At 38.5% G+C, this 13,559-nt stretch overlaps 1 protein-coding gene across 3 annotated transcripts in view; it reads right to left on the reverse strand.

Moving 5' to 3' along the window:
- Positions 1 to 390: 390 nt before the first annotated feature.
- Positions 391 to 13,559, reverse strand: part of SAR1B (secretion associated Ras related GTPase 1B) — a 28,171-nt gene continuing 15,002 nt past the window's right edge. For all 3 annotated transcript variants that reach the window (XM_081231125.1, XM_081231123.1, XM_081231124.1), the window contains 4 exons: positions 5,060 to 5,125; positions 3,495 to 3,598; positions 2,313 to 2,444; positions 391 to 1,034 (listed from right to left, as the gene is read on the reverse strand). In XM_081231125.1, coding sequence (XP_081087251.1) covers positions 918 to 1,034; positions 2,313 to 2,444; positions 3,495 to 3,598; positions 5,060 to 5,125 — 419 coding nt within the window. In that variant the 3' untranslated portion in view covers positions 391 to 917. The remainder of the gene's footprint in view (positions 1,035 to 2,312; positions 2,445 to 3,494; positions 3,599 to 5,059; positions 5,126 to 13,559) is intronic.

Below are 13,559 nucleotides of genomic sequence, written 5' to 3' on the forward strand. Positions count from 1 at the left end.
CAGAATACCAAACCAGTAAGACGGAGCACTTCAGAATCAGACAACTGGAATGGGCCTATCAAACCAAAAATTAACCTTGGGTTGTACCAGAAGATGTGCTTTTCTGCAGAAGGCCGATCCCAAGGGACTAGGACATGGATCCCATCAGCATTGGTAATGGTAGTGTTACAGATAAAAATACACGATTCAGAGATAAATGTGGTATAAGGTACGACCAAACACAACTTGTCTCCTGGAAAATGCAAAAGCCTCTAGGAACTTAAGCATTATTCTAAATATTCTGAAGCAGTCTCCTTTCCCAGTAACCCCCTCATATAGATAATAGTAAACATACAAAATTTCAGAGCATACTAGCCAGATAAGACACATTAAAATGAAACATTTGCCCAATAAGGATGCCAGACATTAGGATTTGCTTTATTGCATGACGTTTGCATAAGAAAAAATAATGAAAACTGTAAGGCATCATGCAGTCATCAATAAGCTAATTATTAACTGTTCACTTAAGATAGGTGGACACATAATCTAAAGTTTAAAAACTAGTTTCAAAAAAGTACATAAAAAGTTTAACATGATGAACTTTTAAATATGGTTTACATTTGTAGTTTCATATTGTTAAAAAGTGCTTCAAAGGTAGTCTGGAAAGTTGCTCTTTAAAAATGGTGCTGGGGGTAATGTCAGATTATAAACTGTAAAATCTAATTATTTTTATGGAATTAGAAAGCTACATTGTGATATTCAGCTTACTTGAATCAGTCTTCAATTCTCACTCAAATTAGGTTGATAAAATATTAATAACCTAAAAAACATCTGTTTTCTAACCAACAAAAGTCTATTGAATTCAAGTTATGCATGTTGAGTGATCAAATCTCTGAGTAGGCCTGAATGGTGAGACCTTGAACCGATGCGGGCTGGTGTTAATCAATGTACTGAGCCATCCAGCGGAAGCCTTCTCCATAGCCTTGTCTTTTGAGCACACTACACATAAAAACTTCTAAGGGCCGGGCATTCAGTTCTTTCAGAGATACACTGCCCTAGAAGAGAAGATAGACATTATGTTGAATGACCCCTTAATGAAATAAAAGCTCCACTCCCCAGAACTGCAGCTCCTACATCTTAGAACAAAGGGTGACTGTGATAAAGCCACGGCTGTTTGGCATCCAAGTACCCTCCCCTAAACACACAGGACGTCTCCTCTCACTCTACTGGAGGACAGGATGTCTGCTCAGTGGGACAGAGGTGAGCTTGTGAGGCACACAAGAATGAAAATAATCTGTGACTTAGAAAAAATTCAAGTTACCTGGGACAACTGGCTTCACTTATATTAAAAACAAACATTCTCTGAGTAGGTTTATGACTAAACAAGGCATTTCTTAAAATTAATGTGGAGCAGGGACTTCCCTGGCAGTCCAGTGGGTAAGACTCTGAGCTCCCAATGTGGGGGGTGCCAGTTCGATCCCTGGTTGGGGAACTAGGATCCCACATGCAATGTAGCGTGGCAAAAAAAAAAAAAAAAAATTAATGTGGAGTTGAGTTATTAAAAAGAAGAAACAGAAAATAGACCAAAGTCTACCATATCTAACATAAGAGTCTCCTTCCATAGGCTGCAATATTTCTCTACTCTGGGATTTTTCAATACTAAGGTCCTTCCCCAAAACAAATACCAGTAAAAATGAATGCAAAAATAATGTGTCTTAAAGCTTACTATAAATCATATGTTCAGAAAACCCCAACACTGCTATGGCCAAGTTGACATTTTATTTTTACCTGTGGTGAACTCAGGACTTAAACACTGAACTGAGGGCCTAAATACACTACTGGTATGCTTAAACATTCAAGTATATTATTTAGTGGCTAATTCTGAAAAATTATGACAAAACTTTGAAAGCTTTCATTTAGTTTCTCATAAGTATAGGCTTTGACATTTTTGATATCACCAAGAAAAAGTTTCATTTCATTCAGTGGTAGAAAGAAAATAAATGAGGACATTAAAAAAAGACACAAATGTATAAATGACAGTTTTTAAGAAAAAAAATGAAAATGGGCTTATGAGGTAGGACAATAATAATTTAAAGACATCTGGTTATACACCTGAAACTGGTATAATGTATGTCAACTATACCCCAATTAAAAAATAAATAAATAAAGAAGCCAGACTGTACCGATTAAACCGATAAGCATGATTACTGTTAGGGGTAGTGTGGGAACACACTATTTCAGAAGATTAAAAATAAATAAAATAAAAAGATATTCGTACTACTGAATGAAATATTCACACTTGTCAAAATTTTTTCTTTTTTTTTGTTTTTTACCTTTCCTGTTGTCTGACCATATAAACCAAACATCTCTCGCAACCTCTCTTCACTGATGGCTTCAGGTCTGTCAATCTTATTTCCAAGAATCAGTATAGGCACATTAGCAACAGTTTCATCTGTCATTAGTGACTGAAAAAACAAAACAAAATGAACGACAAGATGTTGATATGAAACCATCTAAAGGGTTCATTGTGACAAGCTACCAAATGGGCATCAAGGACTCATTCTCTATCATACCCATCAGTTTGGCTAACTTTCTTTGGCAAACTCTCCCTACATTTTCAAGTGAGCTCAACAAACCCAAAGCTCAATTCTTCTGCCTCCCTAAGTCTCCTTCTGTAAGTGCTCACTCTGTGAATAGACCCAACACTTTGAAGCATGCAGACCTGGTTTCATTTCTAGTTCTGCTGCTTTTGAGTTGTAAGATCTTACACCAATAAGGCTCATTGAAGTTCAAAGAGAATTTGCAGTAGTACCACCTACCTTATGGAGTTAACTTGAGAATTAAATGAGGTAATATGCATAGTGCCGGGCACAAAGTAGGAACTCAGGAATTCCCTGACCCTGTTCCAAGACCAGAGAACCTATCTGGACTTTTCCACATGAATAAGTACTTGTTTGCTTGCTCTAGGCAGAGGCATGGTCAGGTCAACCTTCCATCAAATCATGGACCTGCTTTCTCTGTGGACCCAGATCTAGCACTGACCTTGCCTACTGCTTCTGAGCCCCTTTATGAAGCGTGTGACCTGGGAGACGGGAGAGGAGGTGGCTACACATGGCCCTGATCAATCCTGGGAGCGGTGACAAAGATAGCACGTTATGCCATTTCCAGGTTCTGGCTAACTCCTGAAGAAACCAGCATCCTAGGAGGACCAGGGGCTTCAGACCAAGCCACTACAGGAATGTAGCAGACATGAAATATACTACAAGGGCACACTCTGTACAGAGTGAGCCCAAGCCTTCAGGAAGCAACTCTGCATTAGTACCTCCTCAATAGCTACAATTACTCCAAGCTACTCCCTCTACATTCTAAGTAGAATAATCTCAGAACTCCACAAATTGTCAGGAGTTACATCAGAGGCTGCAAAAAAGCCACACTCTGATACCTACATATCCAACCTATTTCCTCAGGCTTACCAGAGTGATTCAACTATGTTTAGTTTTAATTATTTAACTTACATCAAGTTCTTCTTTTGATTCTAACAGCCTTTCATGGTCTGCACAATCCACCAGAAATACAATGCCATTGATAGCAGGAAGGTAGTTTTTCCATACTCTTCGAGCTAATAAAAACAATCAGGAGTTAGATTTTATTTGCTGGTCAAACCCAGCAGATAGTTTGAGGGAAGAGTCCAACAAGATATCAAGTGTAATTATCCCTTAGCTGTTGCTACTTCACTATATACTCAAGTTAATCTTTCACCCAATATTGCCAAAATCCTTCCAGGTGACCAAAGAAGAAATAACAGGTTTTCCTTGATTGTGGTCAAGTCAAATACTTCACTCTGCCCCAATTTTCCTATGTTAGAAGAAGAATTAATATTTGCTACTAATGGACAAGGATGCACATTAAGTTCATTGGAGGGACCACTACTATTTCTTATATGCAGTATCATTTTTTTGACATTCCTAGTTTATCAGTTTTTTGCCAGTGATAAATCTGGAGTCAGTGACAGAAGGAAATTAGTATTGGGTACAGACTTGTTAAGTTAAAATAATAAAGCAAACTGTTCTATTCATAACAGAAATTAAAGTTTATGAAACCATTAGGGTAATTTTTGCCATGACATTCTCTTTTAGAGGGGAAAACAGTTTGGGGGGCACCCTAGGGGAAGGTAACTTTTTTTTTCTGACTTCAGTTTTATAATGTACCTTAAAATAATATAGAAATGAAGTCTCAAACTCCATTAGGTTCTAAATCTAATCATTATATTCCAGGAATTAGTTTATGTATATTTTAAACAATTGATATATGTCTCAAATGTGCTTTCACTAGCTACAGGCTTTGTAATATTCATTATTTATGAATTACCATGTGGTGGATACTACTAAGTCCTTTTGGGGATATTAAAAAATAACTAGGATTTCAGTCCCAGAAAGTTTAGTAGAGGAAATAAGACAGTCATTCCAAACTTGCAGATATGTATACAAACGCACTAATTGCTACTTAAGTATAGTTGAGAGCACTCCCAGCTGGGAGTGGCTTCTCAGGGGAGGCAGCAGGATTTACACGGGGCCCTGAAGGTGGGTTACCTACGTGCAGGTGGGGATGGCATAAGCACAGAGGTGGGAGAACACCAAGATGGTTTGGTTTGGTTGGAGTAAAGAGAATGGGAAAGGGTATAGTGGGAAATAAAGACTCAAAAAGTAAAGCGATCAGATCATAGAGAGCCTGACTGCCAGGTCAGTGAGTTTGGCCTTTATTTTATAGGTAATGAGTTAGCCACTGAAGGTTTTTCATACAGAGCAATAACATATTCATAACATGATTACGACAGTAAGTGAAAGGTGGACTGGAGCAGAGAAAGAATGGAGGCTAAATTTTACTCATATGCTTTACCACCAAAAGCAATTCAGACTTAAATTGGAGTACCATGAAAATCATCCTTTGCATTTAAAGCATTTATCTAGGGGTAATAACTCCTAAATTTTAAGTCTACTCTGGCTTTCTTTGAATAGAATGAGATTTCATGCACTGGAACATAATGGTCACATTTTTATTAAATAAAGCAATAGGATCTCACCTTGAACATGTCCACCCAGATCAAAAGTTGTAAATGTCATGCCAGCAATGGTTAGTTCTTCTGATGCTAAATAATAATACAAAATATTTTAACAACATGAAAATTAGAAATCCATTCCTGGTATATATTGCCACTTAAAGTTTGACTTACTTTAATTGCAAATAAGGTCAAATCAAAAAGCAATTCTCTGTTGTAACTACTATATTCCATTTCATATTGCCAATATAATGCACGTAAATGATAATATTCATTTCTAGTATTCACTACCCACCACAAATCCAACACTTACTTATTTTTCCTTCTCTATCCTGCTGAAATTGACAATTATTTACTGTGAATTCAAGTGGCTGCTCCAACCTAATAATTTTTCCTGTAATTCATCTTAAACGATAAAGGTGAAATAACAGTATTCTCTAATGGCTGTCATATTTCGCAGGTGACAGTCTTTAATGACAATTATAATAAAAAATTTGGCTATTATTTCTTCAAATATTTTTTCTGCTCCCTTTCTTCCCCTTCTGGGACTTCAATGATAGGTTTGCTAGACTACTTAATATTGTCCCACAAGTCACCGAGGCTCTGTTGATTTTTTTTTCAGTCATTTTTCTCTGTTTCTTTTAGTTTCTATTGCATTGACTTAAGTTCACTGGTCTTTCCTTCTTCAGTATTGGCACTAATTTGCTATTAATCCTTGGGACTTCCCTGGTGGTCCAGTGGTTAAGACTTGTGTCCCACTGCAGGGGGTGCGGGTTCAACCCCTGGTCGGGGAACTAAGATTCTACATGCCGTGCAGTGTGGGACACCCTCCACTCCACAAAAAAAATTGCTATTAATCCTACCTAGTGAAAATTTCATTTCAGATATTTTGTTTTTCTTTTCTATAAGTTCCATTTGGTTCTGTCTTATATCTTCCATTTCTCTCCTCATTATGTTCATGTTTCCCTTAGATCCTTAACCATATTCATAACAGCTATTTCAATGTCCTTATTTGCTAATTCCATCATCTTTTTTACTTCTGCCATCATCTCTGTTACAATCTGTTTTTACTGATTAATTTTTCTCCTGGTTATGGATCATACTTTCCTGCTTCTTTGCATGTCTAATAATTTTTTATTGAATGTTGGATTTTTTTAAAATTAATTAATTAATTTATTTTTGGCTGCACTGGTTCCTCCCTGCTGTGCGCAGGCTTTCTCTAGTTGTGACGAGCAGGGGCTACTCTTCCTTGCAGTGCGCGGGCTTCTCACTGCGGTGGCTTCTCTTGTCACGGAGCACGGGCTCTGGGCGTGGAGCACGGGCTCTAGGCACACGGGCTTCAGTAGTTGTGGCTTGCGGGCTCTAGAGCACAGGCTCAGTAGTTGTGGCGCACTCACGGGCTTAGTTGCTCCGTGGCATGTTGAATCTTCCTGGACCAGGGATCGAACCTGTGTCTCCTGCATTGGCAGGTGGATTCTTAACCACTGTGCCACCAGGGAGGTCCCTGGATGTTGGATTTTGTTGTATCCTTTTCAAGAAAGTTGGACTTTGGGAATTCCCTGGCAGTCCAGTGGTTAGGACTCAGCACTCTCACTGCAGGGACCCTGGTTAGGAACTAAGATCCTGCAAGCCACGGGATACGGCCAAAAAAAAAAAGAAAAGAAAGTTGGACTTTGTTCTGGCAGGCAGTTAAATTGCTTGCAGATCAGTTTTTAAGTTTTGTTAGGGCAGATCTAAAGTAGCCTTTACTCTAGAGCTACTTTAGCCCCATTACTAAGATATGATCCTTTGGAGTATTCAACAAGGTCTCTCCTTTTTGGCTAGTGCGAACTTGGATTCCCGGTCCCGTGTGAGCTCTGGGAATTATTTGGCTAACAACTCCACTATAACTGTTCTTCCAGAAATTATTCTTTGACTGGACATGTGTAGTTTCACCCTATGTATGCACAGATTGGTATTCAGCCATGAAAATATCTGGAGTTCTGGGATTTCCCTGGTGGTCCAGTGGTTAAGACTCCATGCTTCTACTGCAGGGGGCCCAGGTTTGATCCCTGGTCAGGGAACTAGATCCCGAATGCATGCCACAACTAAGAGTTCGCATGCCACAACTAAGAGTTCGCATGCCACAACTAAGACCCAGCGCAGCCTAAATAAATATATATATATATTTTTAATTTCTGGAGTTCCTTCTCTGCAGAGCTCCTTCCTCTGTGGTAATCTGCCCAGCAAATTCTAGTCACCTCAGCCTCCCCAGATTCTGGTCTCTGTCTCCTCAACTCAGTAAGACTACTGGGTTGTTTGGGTTTCCTCTCCCTACACCATGATCTGAAAATTACCTCCTGTGATAAAACTTGAATAGAGAAGCATTTGTTTTTCTTCTCTCAGGAATCATAACCCTGTGCTAGCTATTGCCCAATATCTGAAAACAGTTGTAGTATATATTTTTGTCCAGTTTTCTAGTCATTTACAGTGGGATGGTAATTCCAGACTCTGTTATTCCCTCATGGCCAAAAGCAGAAGACCCCCTACAATTACAATGAAAGGTTCAGTATAATTGTTAACTATTCAATATAACTATAAGACCCCAGAGTAGTTTATCTTGCTAAAAAATTCTGTATGAAGACTGCCAACTGAATGAATAAGTAATACAATTTGTGTTCAAAGCATGATCCTTTCCATAAGGAAAAGATAATGCTTGGACGTGGTTGGCAAACTACCTCTATAGTTACAATCCCCAGTACACTCCGTGCTTTCTAAAAGAAGTCCCAATTTGATTAATTAAGATACAGAACACTGTTAACATCCCAGCAAGTTCCCTCTTGCCCCCTCCCAGTCAGTCTACACCTCCACCCCCAGAAGCAAGCACTGATCTGAATTCTACCACCACAGGTTTGTTTTGCCTGTTTTAGAATTTTATATAAATGGTATCATATAGTATAAAAATTTTGTGACCAGCCTCTTCCATGCAATATAATATGCATCGTATGTATCAGCAGTTTATTCCTCTTTCTTATTGAGTAGAATTCCATTGTTTATCCATTCTTTTTTTGAAGGACATCTGAGCTGTTTCCAGTTTGCGGCTATTACGGATAAATAAAACTGGTATAATAAACATTCTTGTATGAGAATTTTGGTGAACACATGTTTTTCATTTCTCCTAGATAAATACCTAGCAATGGAACTGCCAGATCATAGGGTAGATATATGTTACCTTTTTCACATATGCGTTTTCTTTTTAAATTTTTATTGGAGTATAGTTGATTTGCAATGTTGTGTTAGTTTCAGGTGTACAGCAAAGTGAATCAGTTATACATATATACCCATTCTTTTTCAGATTCTTTTTTTTAAAGATTTTTAAAAGATTTATTTATTTAAAATATTTATTTATTATTTATTAATTTATTTTGGCTGTGCCAGGTCTTAGTTGCAGCACATGGGATCTTTGTTACCGTATGAGGGATCTTTAGTTGCGGCATGCAGGATCTTTTGTTGCGGTATGCAGACTTCTTAGTTGTGGCAAGTGAGATCTAGTTCCCTGACCAGGGATCGAACCCAGGCCCCCTGCACTGGGAACATGGAATCTTACCTACTGGACCACCAGGGAAGTTCCTATTTATTTATTTATTTTGGCTGAGCCAGATCTTAGTTGAGGCACGTGGGATCTTCCTTGCCCTGTGCGGGATCTTTAGTTCCGGTATGTGGAATCTTTCATTGCGGCATTTGAACTCTTAGTTGCGGCATGCATATGGGATCTAGTTCCCTGAACAGGGATTGAACCCGGGCCTCCTGCATTGGGAGCGAGGCATCTTAGCTACTGGACCACCAGGGAAGTCCCCAAATTCTTTTCCCATCTAGGTTATTACAGGATATTGAGTAGAGTTCCCTGTGCTATACAGTAGGTCCTTGTTAGTTATCTATTTTTTTTAATTTCTTTTTTAAAAATTTATTTTTATTTTTGGCTGCATTGGGTCTTCATTGCTGCACGCGGGCTTTCTTTAGTTGCGGTGATTGGGGACTACTCTTTGTTGCGGTGCATGTGCTTCTCTTGTTGCAGAGCACAGGCTCTAGGCACGTGGGCTTCAGTAATTGTGGCACGCTGGCTCAGTAGTTGTGGCTCACGGGCTCTAGAGCGCAGGCTCAGTAGTTGTGGCTCACGGGCTTAGTTGCTACCCGGCATGTGGGATCTTCCCGGACCAAAGCTCAAACCTGTGTCCCCTGCATTGGCAGGCGGATTCTTTTTGTTTTTTTTTTTAATTTAATTTTCTTTATTTTTTTATCAGCAGGTTCTTATTTGTTATCCATTTTATACACATCGGTGTATACATGTCAATCCCAATCTCCCAATTCATCACACCTCCCCGCCCCCCGGCCGCCACTTTCCCCCCTTGGTATCCATGTTTGTCCTCTACATCTGTGTCTTTATTTCTGCCCTGCAAACTGGTTCATCTGTACCATTCTTCTAGGTTCCACATATATGCGTTAATGTACGATATTTGTTTTTCTCTTTCTGACTTACTTCACTCTGTATGACGGTCTCTAGATCCATCCACGCCTCTACAAATGACCCAGTTTCGTTCCTTTTTATGGCTGAGTAATATTCCATTGTATTTATGTACCACATCTTCTTTATCCATTCGTCTGTCGATGGGCATTTAGGTTGTTTCCATGACCTGGCTATTGTAAATAGTGCTGCAATGAACACTGGGGTGCATGTGTCTTTTTGAATTATGGTTTTCTCTGGGTATCTGCCCAGTAGTGGGATTGCTGTGTCATATGCTAATTCTATTTTTAGTTTTTTAAGGAACCTCCATACTGTTCTCCATAGTGGCTGTATCAATTTACGTTCCCACCAACAGTGCAAGAAGGTTCCCTTTTCTCCACACCCTCTCCAGCATTTGTTGTTTGTAGATTTTCTGGTGATGCCCGTTCTAACTGGTGTGAGATGATACCTCACTGTAGTTTTGATTTTCATTTCTCTAATAATTAGTGATGTTGAGCAGCTTTTCATGTGCTTCTTGGCCATCTGTATGTCTTCTTTGGAGAGATGTCTATTTAGGTCTTCTGCCCATTTTTTGATTGGGTTGTTTGTTTTTTTAATATTGAGCTGGCAGGGGGATTCTTAACCCCTGCACCACCAGGGAAGTCCATAGTTATCTATTTTATATATAGTAGTGTGTATATGTTAATCCCAATCTCCTAATTTATCACTTCCACCTACGTTTCCCCTTTGGTAACCATAAGTTTGATTTCAAGATCTGAGTCTGTTTCTGTTTTGTAAATAAGTTCATTTGTATCATTTTTAAATTAGATAGATTCCACATATAAGTGATATCATATGATATTTGTCTTTGTCTGACTTTACTTCACTTAGTAGGATAATCTCTAGGTCCATCCATGCTGCTGCAAATGGCATTACTTTGTTCTTTTTTATGGCTAATATTCCACTGTATATATGTACCACATCTTCTTTATCCGTTCCTCTGTCGATGGACATTTAAACTGCTTCCATGTCTTGGCTATTGTAAATAGTGCTGCAATGAACATTCAGGTTCATGTATCTTTTTGGATTATGGTTTTCTCTGGATATACGCCCAGGAGTGGGATTGCTGGATCATACAGTAGTTCTATATTTAGTTTTTTAAGGAACCTCCATACTGTCCTCCATAGTGGCCGTACCAATTTACATTCCCACCAACAGTGCAAGAGGGTTCCCTTTTCTTCAGACCCTCTCCAGCTCTTACTGTCTGTAGATATTTGATGATGGCTATACTGACCAGTGTGAGATGATACCTCATTGTAGTTTTGACTTGCATTTCTCTAATAATTAGTAATGTTGAACATCTTTTCTTGGGCTTTCTGACCATCTGTCTGTCTTCTTTGGAGAAATGTCTATTCAGATCTTCTGCCCATTTTTTGATTGGGTTATTTGTTTTTATGATATTGAGTGGCATGAGCTGTTTGTATATTCTGGAGATTAATCCCTTGTTGGTCTCTTCATTTGCAAATACTTTCTCCCATTCTGTGGGTTGTCTTTTTGTTTTGTTTATGGTTTCCTTTGCTGTGCAAAAGCTTTTACACTTAATTAGGTCCCATTTGTTTATTTTTGTTTTTATTTTCATTACTCTAGGAGCTGAATCAAAAAAGATATTGTGGGACTTCCCTGATGGTGCAGTGGTTAAGAATCTGCCTGCCAGTGCAGGGGACACGGGTTTGAGCCCTGGTCCGGGAATTTCCCACATGCTGCAGAGCAACTAAGCCCGTGCACCACAACTACTGAGCCTGCGCCTAGAGCCCGCAAGCCACAGCTACTGAGCCTGCAAGCCACAACTACTGAAGCCTGCACACCCTAGAGCCCGTGCTCCGCAACAAGAGAAGCCACTGCAATGAGAAGCCCATGCACTGCAAATGAAGAGTAGCCCCCGCTTGCCACAATTAGAGAAAGCCTGCGCGTAGCAACAAAGACCCAACACAGCCAAAAATAAAAAAAAAAATTTTTAAAAAAGATATTGCTGAGATTTATGTCAGAGAGTGTTCTGCCTATGTTTTCCTCTAAGAGTTTTATAGTATCCAGCCTTACATTTAGGTCTTTAACCCATTTTGAGTTTATTTTTGTATATGATGTTAGAGAGTATTTTTAATTTCATTCTTAAAAATATGGAATGCTTCACGAATTTGTGTGTCATTCTTGTGCAGGGGCCATGCTAATCTTCTCTGTATCATTCCATCATTCCAATTTTAGTATATGTGCTGCCGAAGTGAGTACACATATGTTTTTTGATTAATTGAAAAATATTAGTTGAAATGAATGTGAGCCACAGGAAGGTTGATATAGCATCTGTTTTGTGCCACTGCTTTTACTCCTAGTACTTAGAACAATGTCTGACATAGAGCAGATGCTCAAAAAATATTTGTTGAATAAATTAAAAAGGGCAACATCATAAAATTTTTAAAATGACTTACACCTAATATAAGACCACTGTGTAATCTCTTCCATTTCTGTTGCTTTTGCAGATAATTTTGTATACTCAATTTCACCATGATCATTTTTCTTTAACAGTATTGTTCTTGTATCAGAATCTTATTTGTCAAGCCCCACTTTCCTCTCCTAATATAAAAAAAAAAGTATCAATTTTACAAAATCTTCCTTTTCCAACTTCACTCACTAACAGCTTTAGAGATAAAATGGTAATTTGTTTTGCTCTGTCTTCCTTCCTTGTTCTTTGTATATTTACTGAACTAAATTAACTATCATATTATCTACTTTTTAGTCCAGTTCTCAATTTTATACTCATTATTAAGGCCAACACTCATTATTTCTTTTTTTTTTTATAAATTTATTTTATTTATTTATTTTTAGCTGCGTTGGGTCTTCATTGCTGCGCACGGGCTTTCTCTAGTTGCAGTGAGCGGGGGCTACTCTTTGTTGAGGTGCGCGGGCTTCTCATTGCGGTGGCTTCTCTTGTTGCAGAGCACGGGCTCTAGGCACACGGGCTTCAGTAGTTGTGGCTCGCGGGCTCTAGAGCGCAGGCTCAGTATTTGTGGCTCACAGGCTTAGCTGCTCCGTGGCATGTGGGATCTTCCCGGACCAGGGCTCGAACCCATGTCCCCTGCATCGGCAGGCGGATTCTTAACCACTGCAGCACCAGGGAAGCCCCACTCATTATTTCATAATTAATTATGGATAATCCATAATTAATCTATGGATTAACTTGTCTTTAAACTCTCTGTGTACTTGATTCATCATCTTTTCAACAGTAAAAGTAAGTTCACAGGTATTTTAAGATTAGACTTCTGTTTCTAATAATTTTATCACTTTATCATTAACTTTACTTTCTCAAACAGTACCTATTACATAATCTTATATATAGGATGATATGTATTAAGTGATTTATAGAATCATTATTAATGTCTTTCAGGTAGTCTTTCTAAAAGGAAGCACAGTAAATTATTTTTTAATTATTTTAAAACTTTCTAGGGAATTCCCTGGCGGTCCAGTGGTTACAACTTGGTGCTTTCACTGTTGTGGGCCCAGGTTCAATCCCTGGTTGGGGAACTAAGATCCTGCAAGCTGTGGGGTGTGGCCAAAAAGAACACCAAAAACCAAAAACCTTTCTATAAGTGTATCAATACATCCCCTGGTTTTTGGAATAATTCTATGGTCTTTATATAGGAAATAGTTCAGATTGTTAGGACTAGAAAAATAACTGGTTAATAAGTTGAGAGCTTCCAGCAAAGTATAAGACTATAATCTGTCCATTGAATAATGATTAAAATAGTGCAGTTCTAAAATTTGAAAGAAATTTAGGTTATGTAACAAGCTAATGGTGACTATTTATAACCTAAGCAATATGTTGTTGAATATCATATCATAATCCCTGAGGCAATAACTTTTTAATTCCTCTAGCTGGATGATGGTATACTAACTGATAAGAAGATATGAGTATTATTTCAAGATCTAAATATACTCCCTAGAGTTGGGTCACTTATTATTTATTATACTATTTTAAGAACAGGTGAAGTGACC

The sequence above is a fragment of the Mesoplodon bidens genome (assembly GCF_964165515.1).
Source record: "Mesoplodon bidens genome assembly, chromosome: 4".
Lineage (NCBI taxonomy): Eukaryota > Metazoa > Chordata > Mammalia > Artiodactyla > Ziphiidae > Mesoplodon > Mesoplodon bidens.